Source organism: Mauremys mutica, unplaced genomic scaffold (assembly GCF_020497125.1).
Source record: "Mauremys mutica isolate MM-2020 ecotype Southern unplaced genomic scaffold, ASM2049712v1 Super-Scaffold_100400, whole genome shotgun sequence".
Taxonomy (NCBI): Eukaryota; Metazoa; Chordata; order Testudines; family Geoemydidae; genus Mauremys; species Mauremys mutica.
The window spans coordinates 40546-59733 of record NW_025423330.1 but is presented as its reverse complement, the minus strand read 5'-3'; the positions used below and the strand labels follow the sequence as shown (position 1 = coordinate 59733).

The following is a 19188-nucleotide window of genomic DNA, read 5'->3' as shown; positions in this document are numbered from 1 at the left end:
TTTTTTATAGGGCACTTACACAGGAGAGACTTATAAGGAAGACTACAACTTTTTTACACTTTTTTTTAGCAAAGAGCGTTGGCTAGTTTTTGGGAGACGGCGCCGCGTACTTTAATTGCATTTAGTGAGACGAACAGATTGTTAGTAGCCCACACAGAAGGGAAAGGGGAGGGAAGATGGGTTTACACACTTTTAGATTTAGGCAGCTTCCTTGCCGGACTATGCCAGGCTGAGTTAGCCCACCGTGGGTCGGATTTTTTAAAGATTTACTAGTTATTGGGCTTGCATTAGAGCAGTTTTGATTATTAGCTTTTGCTTTACAGGGTACTTTGGGCGTTTTTTGATAACAATTACTTATATTGGTATACATACACACACATACATACCAAGGCCTTTTTTTTTTAATTTTTTTTTTTGTAATTACGATGCATTTTTATTTGGTTTGGATTAATATTATGAGGCGGTATGACAACCCCTCTTGAGGCGGTAAAAACCCCTCAGCACCGGTGCATTCTAATGCATTTACCTATCCATTACCTTATGCATTTCCTTGGCCAACTCAGCAGTTCCCAGTACTGCTATAAACTAACCTTATTGGGGCCTCTCCCCAATACCACTTTGCATCTGATCCTGCTGCACAGTCAGTCAATAAATTTAGATGGCGTGAGCCCAACAGAGACAGACGTCCTCACGGACAGTCCTCCTCCGATACCCCAATAGAGATTTCAAAAGGTCTCATACCTCTCATGTGGCGCCATGGGGTTCGAAGGGGAATGATGAGTAGCCGTCTGTGGGTCCGTGGGCGTTGCCATCCCGGACGAGCCCCCAAATTGTCGAAGAAAAACTCAGTTTTTGCTTTTTGTTTGGGTGCAGCAAAATCAAATACTTTATTATTTCTTTAGTAATTACAATGGAGGGAGAGAGTGCCATAGGACACAGGGTCGCCCTTGTCCTGGACAGGTCTCTCAACTGGTCAACAGTTACATTAAGCCTTTATACCTTTGTTATAGACAATAGCTAGCAATCCTGGAGACAGTAAAAAGAAAACATTTGCATTTGTTTATACATAAGCCTTTTTGCTATTTTATTTATTTTACTACTAAGAAAAAAGCAAGACTGCACATTGCAAGGTCGTAATAACTTTTACACAGTTTACTTTGTTTTACATTATTTTGCTTTTACAAATTTTACATCATTAGGGTTAAAGTATGGCCTGACTCTTGCTAACTAACATGCATTAAAATCCCCTTCAAATTCTTATTAATTTTTTCCTTGCTTCCACACCCCCAAACCCCTAAACCCCCCTGGACCCCTACAGCCATAGGAACCCTAACCCTAGCACCAAGAGACCTCCCCTTGGGAAGCATAACCCTAGCCCCAAGTACCCTACCCTTAGAAACCCTAACCCTAGGGTGGGAAGCCCTACCCATAGGAACCCTAACCCTAGCTCCAAGTGCCCTGCCCTTAAGTACCCTAACCTTAGGGCGGGGCGCTCTACCCAGAGGAACCCTAACCCTAGCTCCAAGTGCCCTACCCATAGGAACCCATCTGTGCCCCCCACAAACCCTCTAAGCACACCAGGGACCCCTACAGCATGGAAATCGACATCTGTGCCCTCCACAAACCCCGTAATCCCCCCAGGGGACTCCTGCCCCATCCAACCCTCCCATGTTCCTTGACACCCCCTACGCCGGGACTGCGACCGGCGCCGCGGGGCCCAACTCCTCGAGCCGGGCCAAATCCGCTCAGCCAGAACCAGCCCGAGCCAGGGGCGCTCGGCCAGGGGCAGGGGGAGCCGGACTGGGCCGCGCACGCCATGCCTCCCTAGAGCCCTCCGCCCCCCCGGGCTTACCTGCCTGCTCCTTGTTTCAGGTTTCCCGTGAACATTTGATTCGTGGGAAGCAGGGGAGGGGGAGGAGAAGGAGGGCAGAGCATTCAGAGGAGAGGGGGAGGTGAGCTGGGGCCAGGTGGACAGCTGCCCGAGCCTTTGTTAAATGTAAAAGGTTTTTTAGAACCCGTTGTCCTGGAACAACCGGTTCTAAAAAGGATTCTAAATTTAACAACCAGTTCCTGCGAACCGGCTGCAGCTCACCACTGTGTGCCCCCCATGAACCCCCTAAGTCCACACGGAACCCATCCAGCCAGGTGTGATGGAGTAGGGACTGTCTGCATGGGGGATGGGAGAGCCGGGGAGGACTTTAGGTGAGGGACAATACCTGAGCCTGTAACCTGAGCTAGGCAGGGGGGAGGGGAGGTCAACACCTTTGCCTGGGAAGCTAGACAAAAGGCAGAAGGCCGAGTGGAGAGGGTTGGGTCAGTTTTGTTTTGGGGCTGGGGGGTGCAGTGCAGGGAATCCCAAGCTGGGAACTAAGCTCCCTGCACCCCCAGAAGGACCAGATTGAGGGGCCCTGACTGTGCCCACAAGCTCTGCTCTAGCCTGTGTTCCTGTTGTCCAATAAACCTTCTGTTTTACTGGCTGGCTGAGAGTCACTGAGAGTCCCAGGAGGAGGGGTGCAGAGCCGGACTCCCCCACACTCCGTGACTCCGGGATGTAGGTATATGTGCCCTCCCCAAACCCCCTTAGCCCCCGGGACCACTACACCTTGGACGTAGGTACCTGTGCCCCCCACACCCCCTAAGCCCCCCAGGGACACCTTTAGCCTCAACCTAGGTATTTGTACCTCCACAAACCCCCTAAGCACCCTAGGGTCCCCTACAGCCTGGACATAGGTATCTCTGCCCCCAGAAGTTCCCTAAGCCCCCCCAGGAGCGCTCCAGGCTGGACGTAACTATCTGTACCTCCCACAAATCCCCTAAGCCTCCAGGGACCGTGACAGACTGGAAGTACATATCTGTGCCAACCAAAAAACCCCTAACCCCCCCAGGGAACCTACAGCTTGGACGTAGGTATCTGTGCCCCCCACGAACCCCTGAACCCACCCGGGACCCCTACAGCCTTGACGTAGGTACCTGTGCCCCCCACAAACCCCCGAGGGACCCCTCCAGCCTGAACGTAGGTATCTGTGCCACCCACAAAAACCCTAAGACTTCCAGGGAACCCTAGAGCCTGGAGGTAGGTATCTGTGCCCCCCATGAACCCCCTAAACCCTCCCTGGACCCCTACAGCATGGATGTAGATATCTGGGCCCCCAAAACCCCCCTAAGCCCCCCAGAGACACCTACAGCCTGGAGATTGGTATCTGTGCCCCTCATAAACCCATAAGCCTCTGGGAGTCCTCCAGTCTGCACGTAGGTATCTGTGCCCCCCACAAGCCTCCTAAGCTGCCCAAGGACCCCTCCAGCCTGGACGTAGGTTTCTGTACCCCCCACGAACCCCCTAAGCCTCCCAGGACCACTACAATCTGGATGTAGGTATCTGTGCCCCCCAAGAAGCCCCTAAGCCCTGTAGTAAGAGGGGGCCCTAAGATGTAAACCTTGGTATCACAGGCCCGGTATGAGGCCTGAGGCCTGAACTAAAGTAATGGTCAAACTTTGCTAACACAAAGCAAAGTTAAGCTGTGAGCCAGAGGCAGGCCCTGCTCACAGACGCTGGCAAGGAAAGGGCTGATGCTGCATAAACATATATATTCACCTAGTGTAGTAAAGTATAAACACGGTACCAGAACACACTATAGTGGAACATTCCATAGATAACAAGGAACAGGCCGACCCATCCCAATGACAGGGCCAAAAGGGTAATATGATGGATAGAGTTGTTTTGTTCGAACTAACATGTAAAAGGTGAGAGGCGGCACCTTACTACGTAGAGGGGTTGCACCTCATACGTCAGGAGTGACGTGTAACTTGTTTGTACCTGTATAGAAGAATGCATCCCTGGGGCGGTGTCTTTGTCCAGCCGAGGGGGCAGTGGAAAGTCCCGCCAGGGGGCACTTTCTTGTAGTATGCCCTGTAGAGTAACAATCTAGAGGGAACTATCATCGTGCTTCGTTTGACAATAAACCTGGCCGACGTGCCTTCGTACCTTACTAGACTCTGTGGTCATTGGGGGTTCTCTTCGGGTCTGCTGTGTCAGCTATCTTCGAAGAGCTGGGACAGCACACAGAGGGAACACACGCACGCAGCTGAGTGATAGCAACATTGAACAGAGCAGAGCACCACACCGGTAGCACTCTGACAACACTGGTGACCCCGACCTCTGATCTGCTGAGTAAGCGAGCTGTCCGCTGTAAGAATCGCAATCTAACATGGCAGAAAACCTCGAGCTAGGGAACCCCCTGATCCCCTCCCTTATGATCCCCACGGAGTTTGATAACTCTTGGACCCGCTGGATTGCCAGTAAAGGGGGACCATATGAATTTTTAAAAGAGAGTGGGGAAACATGGACTGGCATATATAGAGCGATGGTAGAAACCGAGGCTCTGAAAAATAGTAATAAAAGTAAAAAAGCAAGAATTCTGCAACTAATGTCTATGGCAGTGAGATGGTTGAAACAGCACACCACAAATGTGGCAGGGCAAGTAACAGTAACAAAGAAAGAGTTAAAAGAATCAAAAGAAGCTACACAGCCCTGGAATGCTCCCACCCCCCTTGCAGGGTGGCAAGCAGCCCAGAGACAACCAGTACAGGAACAGAGTGAAACACTGGAATCAGCTGTAAGGAACCTACAAAAAAAAAAAAGAAAAAAAAACCAACCAAACATGTGCCGTCCCCTGTTATAAATCTTGGTGGTAAACAGCAGGCTTCAGGTAGCTACCCTGTGCCTGAAGAATGGGGACAAAAGTGGAAAAAGGTGGCCCTAGTAAAATTAAAAGATGAAACTGGGTCCACTGCATTGCAACCACCACCTTATGATAAAAGCCGGGTTCCAGTTAAACTTAAACCGGAACCTAGACTGGTGCCTGTCAGAACGGGACAAGTAAGTGCACAGAAGGAAAGAGTAGCAAACAATACTCACTGAATTGGTAAAAAATGGAACAGTTCACAGAGCACATTAGGACACAGGAGCTGCGACTCGAGCGCAGGGGAGTGAATAAAAAAGAATTTCAAAGTAAAAAACTGAAATTAAGTGAATTGACACCTAGAATTGATGCATTAACACATGGAGCTGCCCAAAAACAGTTAACTGCAGCAAAAAAAAGGGCACTCCCACCATCCATTTGGCATGCACACAAAAGCAACAGACACTGGGGGAACAAATTCAGGTTTTACAAGAGCAGGTAACTACCCCCACTCTGCTCTCAGAGCCAGGATAAAAAACAGGGGCGCAGTTCCCAACTGTGCAGGTTCCCAATTGCTTTGACCCACGGAACCACACTCCGTGCTCATATCTGAAAATAGAACCTTCTTTCTCAAATATTTTTACATACCGGTTAAGTTTTGTCCTTTATAGGTTTTCTCAGTTTGCTAAACTTGCTGCTGCCGCCTGTACTTTCAAATACCTTGATGGAGTTAACCTCTCTTGGCTCAGGGCTTGGCTACACTTACAAATTTGCAGCGCTGCAGCAGGGTGTGAAAACACACCCTCTCCAGCGCTGCAAATTGCGGCGCTACAAAGCGCCAGTGTGGTCAAAGCCCCAGAGCTGGGAGCGCGGCTCCCAGCGCTGTACGTTATTCCCCACAGGGAGGTGGAGTACGGACAGCGCTGGGAGAGCTTTCTCCCAGCGCTGGCGCTTTGACTACACTTAGCGCTTCAAAGCGCTGCCGCGGCAGCGCTTTGAAATGCAAGTGTAGCCAAAGCCTAAGTTAACTAACAAAAGTTCTTTAAGTTGCATCCCACAGACCAAAGACACCAGAAAATATCACACCCTGAAGACTCAGTATACAGTGAAGAAACCCTCAAGCATCAAGAAAAGAAAAATGAAGTGCTTTATAAATAAGAGACTGGTCAAATACACCTCTACTTACCATATATGGACAATTAAGTTAACAATCGGCTAAAAACCACTAGCTGGACCAGAAAAACTGTCATTTAATTCCAACTCAGTGCAATAAACTGGATAGCCCCCCCCAAACAGCGTAAGCCCACTAGGGACCTCTACAGCCTGGACGTAGGTACCTTTTCCCCCCACGACCGCCTAAGCCCCTCAGGGACCCTTACAGCCTGGACACAGATATCTGCGATCCCCACGAACCCCCTATTCACCCTGGGACCCCTACAGCCTGGACCTAGGAAGCTATGCCCCACACAAATGCCCTAAGCCCCCCAGGGACACCTACAACCTGGACTTTGGTACCTGTGCCCCTCAAACCCCCTAATGCCCCAGAACCACTCCAACTGGGACATAGATATATGTACCCCAAAAACACCTCGTAAGCCCCTAGGACACAACCAGAACCGCCCAGACAATCAGAATCGGGTCAGGCAACCCCAGAAAGAGGGGAGGCAAACAAGGGACCAGTGAAGGGGAAGCAAGATGGTGGCTATGCCAGGGCAAAGCAAAGGAGATGTAACGGGGTAAGGGACGGGTTTCTCACCAAAGGCGGAGCTCTACAGAGCAGCGTGCATGGGGAGCGGGCTTCGGGGGGGGGGGGGATCCCTGTCCAGGTTCTACTCACCGGGGCGCTGTCCAACAGGCGGGTGCCCAAGTAGACAGAACCAAAGCCACCACTGCCCAGCAGCGGGCCCACCTGGTACAGCTTCTCCAGCGGCTCCTTGTCCTTCCCTGCAGGCAGAGAGGATCAGATCCAGCTGTGTCCTCAAAAGACCGGGCCAACTCTCCAAACCAGGCCAGACCCTCATTCCTGCTCAGAACGACTCCTAACCCCCCCAAACTGGAGCAGACCCACATCCCTCCCCAAGCCAAACTGAAGCAGACCCACATCCCTCCTCAGAACGACCCCCCACCCACCAAAACCGAACCAGACCCACATCCCGCCCAAAGCCAAACTGGAGCAGACCCACATCCCTCCTCAGAACGACCCCCCACCCGCCAAAACCGAACCAGACCCACATCCCGCCCAAAGCCAAACTGGAGCAGACCCACATCCCTCCTCAAAACGACCCCCCACCCGCCAAAACCGGACCAGACCCACATCCCTCCCCAAGCCAAACTGAAGCAGACCCACATCCCTCCTCAGAACGACCCCCCACCCGCCAAAACCGGACCAGACCCACATCCCTCCCCAAGCCAAACTGGAGCAGACCCCCATCCCTCCCCAAGCCAAACTGGAGCAGACCCCCATCCCTCCCCAAGCCAAACTGGAGCAGACCCACATCCCTCCTCAGAACGACCCCCCACCCGCCAAAACCAGACCAGACCCACATCCCTCCCCAAGGCAAACCGGAGCAGACCCACATCCCTCCCCAAGCCACACCGGAGCAGACCCACATGCCTCCTCAGAACGACCCCCCACCCGCCAAAACCAGACCAGACCCACATCCCTCCCCAAGCCAAACTGGAGCAGACCCCCCATCCCTCTTCAGAATGACCCCCACCCCCTGAAACCAGACCAGACCCACATCCCTCCCCAAGCCGCACCAGAGCAGACCCCCATCCCTCCTCAGAACGACCCTCCACCCCCCAAAACCAGACCAGACCAACATCCCTCCCCAAGCCAAACCGGAGCAGACCCACATCCCTCCTCAGAACGACCCCCCACACCCTGAAATCGGACCAGACCCACATCCCTCCCCAAGGCAAACCGGAGCAGACCCACATCCCTCCTCAGAACGACCCCCCTCCCAAAACCAGACCAGACCCACATCCCTCCCACAAACCAGATCAGACTTCCTTGCAAACCAAACTGGATCAGACTCCTCTATGAGCCTCTCCAATGCCTAGCAGGGCAGGGCGCCTCCCAAACTGATTCCGGCCCATTCCGAGGCCACCCACTGCAGAACCACCACCCCTCCGCGGTCCATCCAAACCAAACTGAACCTCACCTGGCTGTAGCTTGGCCGGGTGCAGCTCCCCACTGGACCCGGAGCACAGGTTGGCCAGCGAGTTGACCTTGGAGAGCAGCATCCCCACCCTGTCCCCTTACTCCAGGACTTTCCTTTCAATAGAGAAAGGCTGGTAATTCTATCATGGCGTCCAGTACCAGGTGACTTGGTGTCACGGAGTGTGGGGGAGTCACGGCCCTGCACCCCCTTCCTGTGATTCTCTGAGACTCTCAGCCAGCCAGTAAAACAGGTTTATTAGATGACAAGAACATGGTCTAAAACAGAGCTTGTAGGTACAGGAAACAGGACCCCTGAGCCAGGTCCAACTTGGGGGGCAGGGAGCCCAATGCCCTGCCTGGGCTGGGTCTCCGTCCATTTCCCCAGCCAGACTTCTCCAGTTTGTGTCTTTCCCCGGCCAGGAGTCCCCTGATCCCTTTGTTCTCCAACACCTTCAGGTGGCACCTTGCACGGAAGGAGCCCAGGCCATTAGTTGCCAGGAGACGGTGTCAGCCATTCTCTGGGCAACAGAATCAAACTGGTCCCCTAGGGCTCTGCAACAATCACACACCCTGATCCCTCCACCTAGACACTTAAGAAAGAAAAAGGGGAAACTGAGGCACCCACACAGTATTCAGAGAAAACATAAGAACAGTCCCACTTTGTCACACTTGGTCACACAGGGAGCGGGATGGAGGGACCTGGTGAGCAGCGGGGGGGGGGGGCAGACACGGGGAGGGGGTGCAGGGGAGGAGGGACTGGGCGAGCTGCACTGGGGAGGGGGGCCTCGGCGAGCGGCAGGGATACAGGGGAGGGAGGCGTAACACCAACAGCCCCCAGTTGTTGGGCAGGGGGGGATTGAACCTGGGGCCTCGGAGCTTTGTGCATTATAATAATATTATTATATTATATTTATTTAGCCGCTAAAAGGCAGCTGGCTGGGAGCTCCAGCTGTCGAGCAGGCTCATTCTCTCTCTCTCCGTGGTCTCAGTGGCACTAGCTGGGCCAGACACCAGACTCAGAGGGGGTGTGGGTTAAAGAGGGACTCAATGAGTGGTGGGGGTCTCAGGACTCGGGGAAGAAGCCAACCTGGGCTACAGCCTGCCCCACATCGGCATGTGCCCAGCCACACCCTAATGCAGGGGTGAAACTACGGCCAGATCCGGCCCCTCAGGGCTGGGGATCCGGCCCGGGGGACTTGCCCCCAGTGGTGCCGCAGGCCCCGCGCCGCTCTCGAGTCACCACCTCTCGCTTTCAGGCCGCACCGGGGTGAGGGGGCAGAGGGTTCCGTGCCCCCTGCAGCTCCCATTGGCCAATGGGAGCTTTGGGGGAGGTATCTGAAGGTGTGGAAGGGCAGCGTGCGGAGCCCTGTGCCCCTCCTTCCCCAAGGCCGTGCAGGGACGTGGTGGGCGGCGCGGTGACTGACCCCCCACCAAGTCTTTGATAGTCCCCGTATCTGCCCCCCCTTCCCCCAGTTTGGCACCCTCCTCCCTGCCCACAGCCTAGCAGGGAGGAGCGGTGACCTGTTCTTTCCCTCCCACCCCAATTCCCCCGTGGGTGTATCTATCCGACCAACAGCCGATCGCGGCTGAGTTGGTATTCCAACAGCTTCCCCCGCCACGATCGAGCCCCCCCCATAACCCCCCAAGCGGGCCCCCCCGGCGGCCCCTCCAAACTGCCCCTCCTCCGCCGCCACGAACGAGCCCCCCCGCCATAACCCACCCCCAGACGGGGCCCCTCCAAACAGCCCCTCCTCCGCCGCCACGAACGAGCCCACCCCCCATAACCCACCCCCAGGCGGCCCCTCCAAACAGCCCCTCCTCCGCCGCCACGAACGAGCCCCCCCGCCATAACCCACCCCCAGGCGGCCCCTCCAAACAGCCCCTCCTCCGCCGCCACGAACGAGCCCCCCCGCCATAACCCACTCCCAGGCGGCCCCTCCAAACAGCCCCTCCTCCGCCGCCACGAACGAGCCCACCCCCAGGCGGCCCCTCCAAACAGCCCCTCCTCCGCCGCCACGAACGAGCCCACCCCCAGGCGGCCCCTCCAAACAGGCCCTCCTCCGCCGCCACGAACGAGCCCACCCCCAGGCGGCCCCTCCAAACAGCCCCTCCTCCGCCGCCACGAACGAGCCCCCCCGCCATAACCCACCCCCCCATAACCCACCCCCAGGCGGCCCCTCCAAACAGCCCCTCCTCCGCCGCCACGAACGAGCCCCCCCGCCATAACCCACTCCCAGGCGGCCCCTCCAAACAGCCCCCCGTCCGCCGCCACGAACGAGCCCCCCCGCCATAACCCACTATAACCCACCCCCAGGCGGCCCCTCCAAACAGCCCCTCCTCCGCCGCCACGAACGACCCCCCCCGCCAGACCCCACCCCCAGGCGGCCCCTCCAAACAGCCCCTCCTCCGCCGCCACGAACGAGCCCCCCCCCCATAAACCCACCCCCAGGCGGCCCCTCCAAACAGCCCCTCCTCCGCCGCCACGAACGAGCCCCCCCGCCATAACCCACCCCCAGGCGGCCCCTCCAAACAGCCCCTCCTCCGCAGCCACGATCGCGCACCCGCGCTTAAACCCCCAGACAGGCGGCCCCTCCAATCAGCCCCCCCGCCATAACCCACCCCCAGGCGGCCCCTCCAAACAGCCCCTCCTCCGCCGCCACGAACGAGCCCCCCCGCCATAACCCACCCCCAGGCGGCCCCTCCAAACAGCCCCCCCGCCATAACCCACCCCCAGGCGGCCCCTCCAAACAGCCCCTCCTCCGCCGCCACGAACGAGCCCCCCCGCCATAACCCACCCCCAGGCGGCCCCTCCAAACAGCCCCCCCGCCATAACCCACCCCCAGGCGGCCCCTCCAAACAGCCCCCCCCCCACGACCCCTCCCGGACGGGACCCCGCCGCCGCTCACCAGCTTGCTCCAGGTGTAACGGCCGCGCGAGCCCGAACATTCAAACCCGAGCGCCCAATCAGCGACGCGGCGGGACTGCGCACAAACGCGCATGCGCTCCCTCCGCCAAGAGAAAACGGAGCGCGAGAGAGCTATAGTTCCCAGCATGCCCTTGGGAGGCAGGTGGTTTCCACCTCTCGCGAGAGCGCGTCGCTGGAGTAGCCCGTCTTACTTCTGGTCTGAGGGGCGCAAGCTGCGACACTGTCCAGGGCCACCGTTGTCTAAGGCTCAGGTAAGAGGGGGGGCTTGACCCCCCTCAACCTCTTCCCCGACCCCCGTATGGAGACCCTCTCCCCCCCGGGGCCCTGCTCTCCTCCCAAATGTGTCCTGCATGGGGACCCTCCCTCCCTTTCCCCCAGCTCTGGCAGGGCTCTTGCCTCAAATATGTTCACCCCGACCCCCCCCCCATTTCCATTTCTAAAGCAGCAAAGGGTCCTGTGGCACCTTATAGACTAACAGACGTTTTGCAGCATGAGCTTTCGTGGGTGAACAAACTGGTTCTGTAATTGGCAAGCCATTCACTGTGAATGGCTTGCCAATTACAGAACCAGTTTCTCCTCCCTTGGTTTTCACACCTCAGCTGCTGGAACAGGGCCTCATCCTGCCCTGGAAATATACACCTGCCCCTGGAAATTTCCACTGCTTGCATCCGAAGAAGTGGGTATTCACCCACGAAAGCTCATGCTGCAAAACGTCTGTTAGTCTATAAGCTGCCACAGGATTCTTTGCTGCTTCTACAGAACCAGACTAACACGGCTACCCCTCTGATACTATTCACCAGTATGACTATTTTCCTTGGCTCCCACGTCCGGGCCCGGTGACCAGCAGTCCAGACCTGCCCATAATTACAATCCATGTACGGGCACTCCTTCTGGAAGTGCCCTATCTGTCCACACTCATAACACTGGTCCCGCTTCCCTTCTTCGGTCGGGGTATGGTGGGGGCTACTCTATCTCCCCAGTGCATCATCTTGGTTCCATATGAGGTTTGCACCGGGTGGGTCCTTGGCACCGTGGGTCGCATGTTTCCCTGATGTCTGGGTGTACCGACGGGGGCCTCCCCCGTCCACCTTATGGGCCCCCTGGCCCGGGTTCAGGTTCCGTTCACCCGAGCCCCCCACCCCCTTGGAGCCGGTCTTCAGTTCTCCCTCTGCTGTCAGATAATCCTCCATCAGGGAGGTTGCCTCTGCGAGGGTCCTCAGGCGATGTCTCTGTACCCACTCTTTCCTGCCGGTGGGAAGGGTCTGCAGGAACTGTTCTAATGCCACGGCCTCGGCTACTTGGACACTCGTCTGTTGTTTGGTTTCTAACCACCTCCAGCAGAGGTCGCGGATCCGCTGGGTGACGGCACGTGGTCTGGCTCCCGGCATGTACCTTTCTCTGCGGAGTCGCTGTCGGTAAGTCTCGGGGCTGATGCCGGTTTGGTCTAAGATGGCGGCCTTGACCTTCGAATAGTCCAGGGCATCCCGTGGCTCGAGGTTACGGTATGTTGCTTGAGCTGGGCCTGTCAGGTAGGGGGCTAGAATAGTGGCCCAATGTGTGGGAGGCCATTGTACGGCAGTTGCAACCCCCTCAAAAGTCACCAGGAAGGCCTCGGGGTCATTCCCCAGCTCCATCTTCATTCGGCGCACTGGTAGTCCTCCGAGCCCCTCACTGGAGCTGCCCCCTACTGCTCCCGGAGCGGGGGGGACGACTTGGTGCCTATCCTATTAGCGTTGCCATCCCCTGAACCAGTTGCTCCTGGTTAGCCTGTTGTTGGTCTGTCAGCTCCTGAATCAGCTCTTGCTGTTGTTGCTCTTGTTGCTGCACCGCTTGTAACTGCTGTTGTGTGGCTAACTGCTGGTGTTGCTGTTGCGGCGCCTGCTACTGTTGGTTCTCCAGCAGCCATTTCAAAAGCTTCTTGGGGTCCATTTTGGGCATCTGGGTCCTTGTCTCAGGCCCTGATCGATGCTTGCATTCTCCACCAGTTGTGGTGGGCCTGTCACCGCAGCGCCCTCTTGTGGCAGGCATAGGATGGGGTGTCCATGCCTTACCACTCTCCAGTCCTTGTGGCTGCCCCTCTGCCTAGTACAGCCTCTCGGCCATCTTCTCTACTGTCCCCCTGTCTGGAGCAGTAGCACGGCCTAGTGGCTAGGGTCCATATAAACCCCCTTTTGAGCGGGGTACCATTGCCTAGTGGCTTAGGGTCCATGTAACCCTCCCTTCGAGTGGGGTAATGTGGCCTAGCGGCCAGAGTCCATATAAACCCTCACGGTGAGGGGGTAGAGGCGCTCGGGCCCGCCCGCTCCACTGAGCGCCAACCCAGGGCCATGGTAGCGGCAAGCTTTCCTTGCCACTCGCTCAGCGGAGATCAATACAGCTTTAACACCATTTATCTCTATAGTTCCCCTGGGTTACTTCCTACCGGGAACGACAGTACCTCTGTGACGAAGGGTCCTCCTGTCAGTTCCTCCTCTGGGCCGCCCTCTGACAGGGTTTCAGGTAGTGCCTCGGCTTGGCTGACTCCCGGATCCTGGAGCTAGTGGTGTGCGTCCTTCCCCTCCGGTGGTCAGCCCAGACTGAGCTGATTTGCAGCATTTTATACTTTATCTCCAGTTGGTATACAACCCACAGAGAAGGACTGCCTCCCGGCCGTTAGGATCCAAACCCTGGAAGTTTTTGTTTATTTATTCAAAATTTGCCCAGAGATTCTGGGGAGTGCTACAAGTTCACCCTGGTCCCCTGACCCTCCCCCCCCAAAAAAATTTTTTTTGGGAAAAAAAAAATGATCGGGACCTCCGAGACCGGGTCCTGGCCACTAGGCAAGCTGCCCAGGGCTCACCATCCCCTGCTGGAGCTCCAACGGCTGAAGGGAGAACTGGGCTGACCTGGTGGCCAGCTCAGTGCTGCCATCCTGTGGAAAAAGTTGAGATTACCTTGAAGGAAAAAAAAAAGGATCAGGGCCGCGAGAGCGGGACTTTTTGGCAAGTCACCTTGGATTCACCATCGCCAGCCGCAGCCCCAGACTTCCTCCCCGTAGTACTGATCAGGCTCATGGAAGTAATTTTTTTTTCCCCAAAAAACTTTCCCCGACGCTGCCAGGGAGTGCCAGAAGGACAGCCTGGTCCCCGGAGCTCCCCCAAATTTTATTTATTTGAAAAAAAAAAAAAAAGAACGGGGCAGCCTAGACCGAGTCCTGGCCACCAGGCAAGCTGCCCAGGGCTCACTGTCCCCGGCTGGAGCTCCAACGGCAGAAGGGAGAACCGGGTTGACCCGGGGGCCGGGAAGGGACTCTTAAGCCTTCCCCCAGACCGCCTGGGAAATGATTGTTAAACCTTCCCCGCCATCCCCAAACCGCCAGGGGTCGAATATTAAGCCTCTCCCTGGACCTGCTCCAGCTGGACTATTCAGCCCCCCTCAGAGGTCCTCAGGAGCGCTGCTGCGCTGCCCTCGGTGTGGGTAGGAAAGCAAACCGGCCACCAGGTCAACCCGGAGCCCCAACCTGCAAATGGAGAACCGGGTTGACCTGGTGGCCAGCCGGCAAGATCCTTGGCCACTAGGTCAACCCGGAGCCCCGACCTCCAAAGGGAGAACCACGTTGACCTGGTGGCCAGCCGGCGAGATCACTGGCCACCCAGGTCAACCCGGTTCCCACTTCGGCGGTCGGGGCTCTGGGTTGACCTGGTGGCCGGGAAGGGACTTAGAAGAATTTTCAGCCCCGGTCCTCCGGGTGGAACTGGTGGCCCCAGGGGGTGATCGGACAGCTCCCCCCACACCATGGTCCCCCAGGCTGGGCACGACCCACAGGTCCCTCCTGGGCAGGTGGGAGCCATTGGAACACTTGGGGGTGGGAACGGATCACACCCCCTAAGACCGGGACCCGGCCGCCAGGCAAGCAGCCCAGGCTCCCACGATCAGGGCGTGTACCTGGACTTCATAGCCTGGGCTCTCAGGGTCTCAGCCAGCGGGGCGTACTTCGACTCCTTCCGTGCTCATGCCTCGTGGAAGGCCGGTGAATGGTTTTCGAAAGACACCATGACGTCTACCAGGAGGACCTTCTTCTTTTCTGTGTCCATCACGACGATGTCGGGTCACAGTCGGCTGTCTGTCCCGGGGATGGTGGAGTTGACGGTGATCTTTCCCAGGGATGGTGGGATGGATTTCAATAGCCGGTTTTGGATGGCGCTGTGGTGGTGCCGCCAGGCTCCGGAGTGCTGCTTGCATCCACACAGGATGTGCGGCAGGGTCTCATTCACGTAGCCGCACTTCCTGCGGCGCTTGTCCCGGTTGCCGTGGCAGATGGCTCCGTTGAGGGGAACGCAGTTGAGTCGGGCCCTGTGGGTGAACCGCCAGTCGGCGAACTTGATGAAGCTGCCCCCGGGGAGGAAGTAGTTACTGGTGTTCCACTTGCTGGACACCTTGCCCTGGTCTGGTTTCCGCTTGAGGTTCTCGCCGTTGTCGCAGCGGATGGCATCTTTCAGGGACCTTTCTAGCATGGCTTTGGCGGTTGGGGTGATGATGGTGTGGCCTGGGGTCTTTACGCGTGGCACCAGTATTCCCAGCTCCCGGCGTTCCTCGCACCACTTCCAGCAGCAGCCTATCCTCTTACCCTCTTACCCAGACTTCTCGAGGCGTTGTGGACCAGGGAGAGGACAGGTCTCCCCCCTCTCTCCCGAACTCAGCCTGTAGGGAGCCGCTGAGGTAACTGGGGAAGTCCCGCTTGGAGGGGGCCTTGGCGATGCGTTTCCTGACTGTGCCCTGTATGGCCTCCAGTGCGATGCTCCTCACTGTTGGGTCCAAGAACATCAGGAGGTGGAAGGCGTGGGTCATCACCGCCATGTCGCACAGGTCACCCATCCGAGGTATGTTGGCGCCGCCCTGCCTGTGGGAAATGTAGATGATGTCCGTGCACGCCCTGTGGGGAAGGTGGAGCCATTTCTTCACCAGCTGTCTGATGGTGCTGTCGGCCTTGTTCAGGGACACCTTGGCCACGGCCGATCCCCCGAGGACAAAGGAGATGTGGGGGATCAGGAAGGTGTTGAGGGCATTGATCTTTTGCCGGGGGCGAGCAGGGAGGAGTCGATTTGGGCTGCATCTCTCAGGATCTCCGCGATGGTGTCTTCGGGGGTCTGCCGGATGTGGACTCCTGTGAGTGTGCTGAGGTGTTGGTATATCTCTCCCTCTTCGAGGGAGGTCATGGACTCGCCCTGGATAAGGAACCGCGACGGCCGGACCAGTGCCCTGGTGCCACTGTCGATGTGGAGGGAGGTGCACTTTTTGGGGTTGAAATGCAGGCCCATCCATTCGGCGGCTTGGCTGGTGATGTCAAGCATTTGCTGGAGGCTTTCCGAACTGTCGGTGACCAGGGCCAGATCGTCCGTGTAGGCCAGAATGCTGATTTTCTTGCCATGCAGGTCAAAGCCGGTCGGGCTGCTGGAGATGGCTCAGATGAGCGGTTCCATGGCCAGGCTGAAAATGATGGGGCTGAGAGGGCATCCTTGTTTCACGCTGCGGTGGATGGGGATGGCATCCATCTCTCTGTCCGTGGCACGGATGGTGGTGTTGCAGTCCTTGTAGAGGTCCCGGAGGATCTGGATGAAGGTAGCTGGCATCCCAAACTCTCCAGGGTGGTGAAGATGTGGTGGTGGGGTATGGACCCAAAGGCGTTGGTCAGGTCGAGCCACGCTATGACGCACTGCCTCTTGGACCTCCTGGATGGCCGTCTGAAGGAGGAAGTTATGCTCGTGGCATCCCTGGGAGGACATGAAACCCTTCTGGAATGAGCTGACAGCACCCCCGCAAACTGACCACTCCGTGATCCTTGCTGTGAGGCAGCTGGTGTACAGTTTGTAGATGGTGGAGCAGAGGGAGATGGGCCTCCAGTTGCTGGAGTCGTCTCGTTCTCCTTTTTTGTGAATGAGGACGGTCATGGACTTTTTCCAGGAGCGAGGAACGCGATGGAACTGCTTGCATTTGGTGAAGATGGCAGCAAGCACCAAGCAGCTGGGGCCTTGCTTCCTCAGTGGGTGGTAGCGGATGCCATCTTTTCCAGAGGCGATGTTTTTGGTCCTTGTCAGCCTTGCCTGTACCTCCTGGGGGGGAAATCTCGCTCCAGATCTTCCGTGAGGTCGATCCAGGGTAGCGGGAGAAGGCACTCTGGGCGTCGCAAGTCGGTCTGAGCCTCATTATTGAACACGTCCTTGAAGTAGGAGTGGAGTCTCTCAGGCTGGATGGCATAGTATGAGGAGGTCCCGTTGAGGATCTCTCTCATGGTTTTCGGCCGGTTCATCCTGTATAGTTTCCATATAGGGGATGCACCCGCTGGATCGTAGCGGTGGCCGACGTGCCTGCTCCTGCGTTCTCTGGCGGTGTTGTTACGGCTCAGCACGGGGAATCTGTGCGTGGCCTGTGAGGCCTCCTGGGGTTCCTTCCTTCTGGCAGTAATTTCCGCAGAGAGTTCTGCAGTCAATCTGTCCGTCAGGCTGTTGAAGGTCTCAAAGTCTTCGGCCTTTGCCAGTTCTTCCACCCAGGTGGATTGCCATGGTGTGGCGACCCTCGCTCGTGGCCGTCGTTCCTCCTGCTGCAGTGTCTCCATGGGTTCAGGTGCTGCAGAGACAGTTTCTGGCCTCCTTGTTCCTTGACCTGGGGAGCGGTGTTCAGGTGGGCCCTGAGGCGGGGGTCCTGATGTGGTGGTGGGGGCCGCTCTCGGTGTCTCCGAGCCTGCGCTGGATCTTCCGGGAGGAAGTGGGGTTCTGGAAGCACCGGTGCTGGGCTTTGTGGGGGCGCGGTTCTGTTTGGAAGCACTGGGGATGGTTCAAGATCTTCTGCCGGTGGTATCCAGCTATCTGCAGGCGGTATCTGGCTGAGGGGTCCTTGGTGAGGCATGGGGGTTTTGGTAGTCGGAGGCTCGTTTGGGTAATCTTGGAGGAGGTGTTGGGTTTCCCAGGGGCGGGGTCCGGCTGTGGGAACTGGGGACTGGAGGAGGCTCCTCCATCGGCTGGGTCTTGCCGTGTGGCCTGGAGGGCCATGTTAGTTGCTCGTATGGCAGGGCGACATGAGGCAGGAGTGCTGCACCATCTCATGGCCGTGTTGCGCCGGATGTTTTTTATGAGCAGTGATCCCCCTCACAGCAGGGTCCAGCATGGGGATTCTGGAGATGGGGCTGGTCCTTTTGGTGGCATCGTCGGTCCTCGAGGCGGGGGTTGCGCTTCCTCGATTAGCGGTTGGTCCCCCCTTACCTGCCGTGACAGTGGGGATGCTGGTTGGGGTGCTGAAGCTGGACCATCGGTGGGGGTCGGAGTTGGAGCCCGCAGGACGTCAGCAGGGTTCACCTTCGTGATCGTGAGGGGTCGGGACTTGCATTTCTTTTGGGTCTTGAAGGGGGCATTGCTTTCCGGTGTAGCCGCTGCAATCTGTTTGTTGTAGGTCCTGCGAGCGTGCTTGCTGAGGACCCCGAGGGTCTGGAATCCGTGGACGGGGAGGCAGAAGGGGCAGAGGAGGAGACTTGTAGGGAGCGGGTACTGGAGGTAGATGTGGTCGTTGTCCCCTGCCTCATCCTCCATGGGGTGGACCCTTGTTGTGCCTGCAGACTCACCAGGTGATTCCTCTGGGTCTGGTGGAGAATCTTGAGGAAGTGAAGTTGCTCCTGGGGGTGTGCTGGACTCACTGGCTATGATGTCTCTTTGTCCGGAAGGACAGCGTGCGGCATTGAGATCTAGGGCTCTGGAGTCCATTTCCCTTCAAGCAGCCCTCCTCCGGACAGGCGGGTGGTAAGGAGTTTCAGAGTGTAGGGTTGAGGTGATTGTTCCTTCCGGAGCATCCCTCTCTGGAACAGCGGAGCAGTAGTCGGCGTCCTGGTCCCGCCGCTTCACACAGCTTCTCTGAGTAAGGTTAAGATATTGCATTTGTAGTGTTTCCATTGTGCTTTTCCTTCAGCGAACCAGCGGAGCCTGCTTGAGTGAAATAAGGATGGAGCGCATGCGGGACACATCTTTCGCCTGCTTACTAGACTTGGGATTAAAGTCACAGAGCCGAGCCACACGTTCCCACTCTGTGCCTGGGGAAGTTTCTTCCACATCATTCACAAAGGCTTCTTCAGCTGCCCGGTTGTTGGCTTTTGTTTTCTGTAGCTGTTCATCTTGCCATTCTTCCAACTCCTTTATTGCCTTCTCTCCTTTATTGCCATCTGGGGGGCTCCTCCGGCGGCATCCTTTCCGGCGGGGTGGCGCTCAGCGTCCTGGTCCTCAGTCCTCTAGGGGGCTCGTCCAGCAGCGTCCTTCTCGACGGGGTGGCCATCCGCATCCTGGTCCTGGATCCTCGTGGGGGCGTCTCCGGTGGCATCCTTCTCGGGAGCAGCAGAGTGGTGTTCAGCATCCTGGACGTGGGATGCAGGTGATGACTCCAAGATCTTTTTCCTGATTTGT

The 19188-nt window shown here is 57.2% G+C and overlaps 1 protein-coding gene across 1 annotated transcript in view; it reads right to left on the bottom strand.

Moving 5' to 3' along the window:
- Positions 1-7925, bottom strand: part of LOC123361171 (SKI family transcriptional corepressor 1-like) — a 147479-nt gene extending 139554 nt beyond the window's left edge. Inside the window, exons 1-2 of the mRNA XM_045001327.1 lie at positions 7844-7925; positions 6517-6623 (exon numbers count right to left, since the gene is read on the bottom strand). Coding sequence (XP_044857262.1) covers positions 6517-6623; positions 7844-7925 — 189 coding nt within the window. The remainder of the gene's footprint in view (positions 1-6516; positions 6624-7843) is intronic.
- Positions 7926-19188: the final 11263 nt, after the last annotated feature.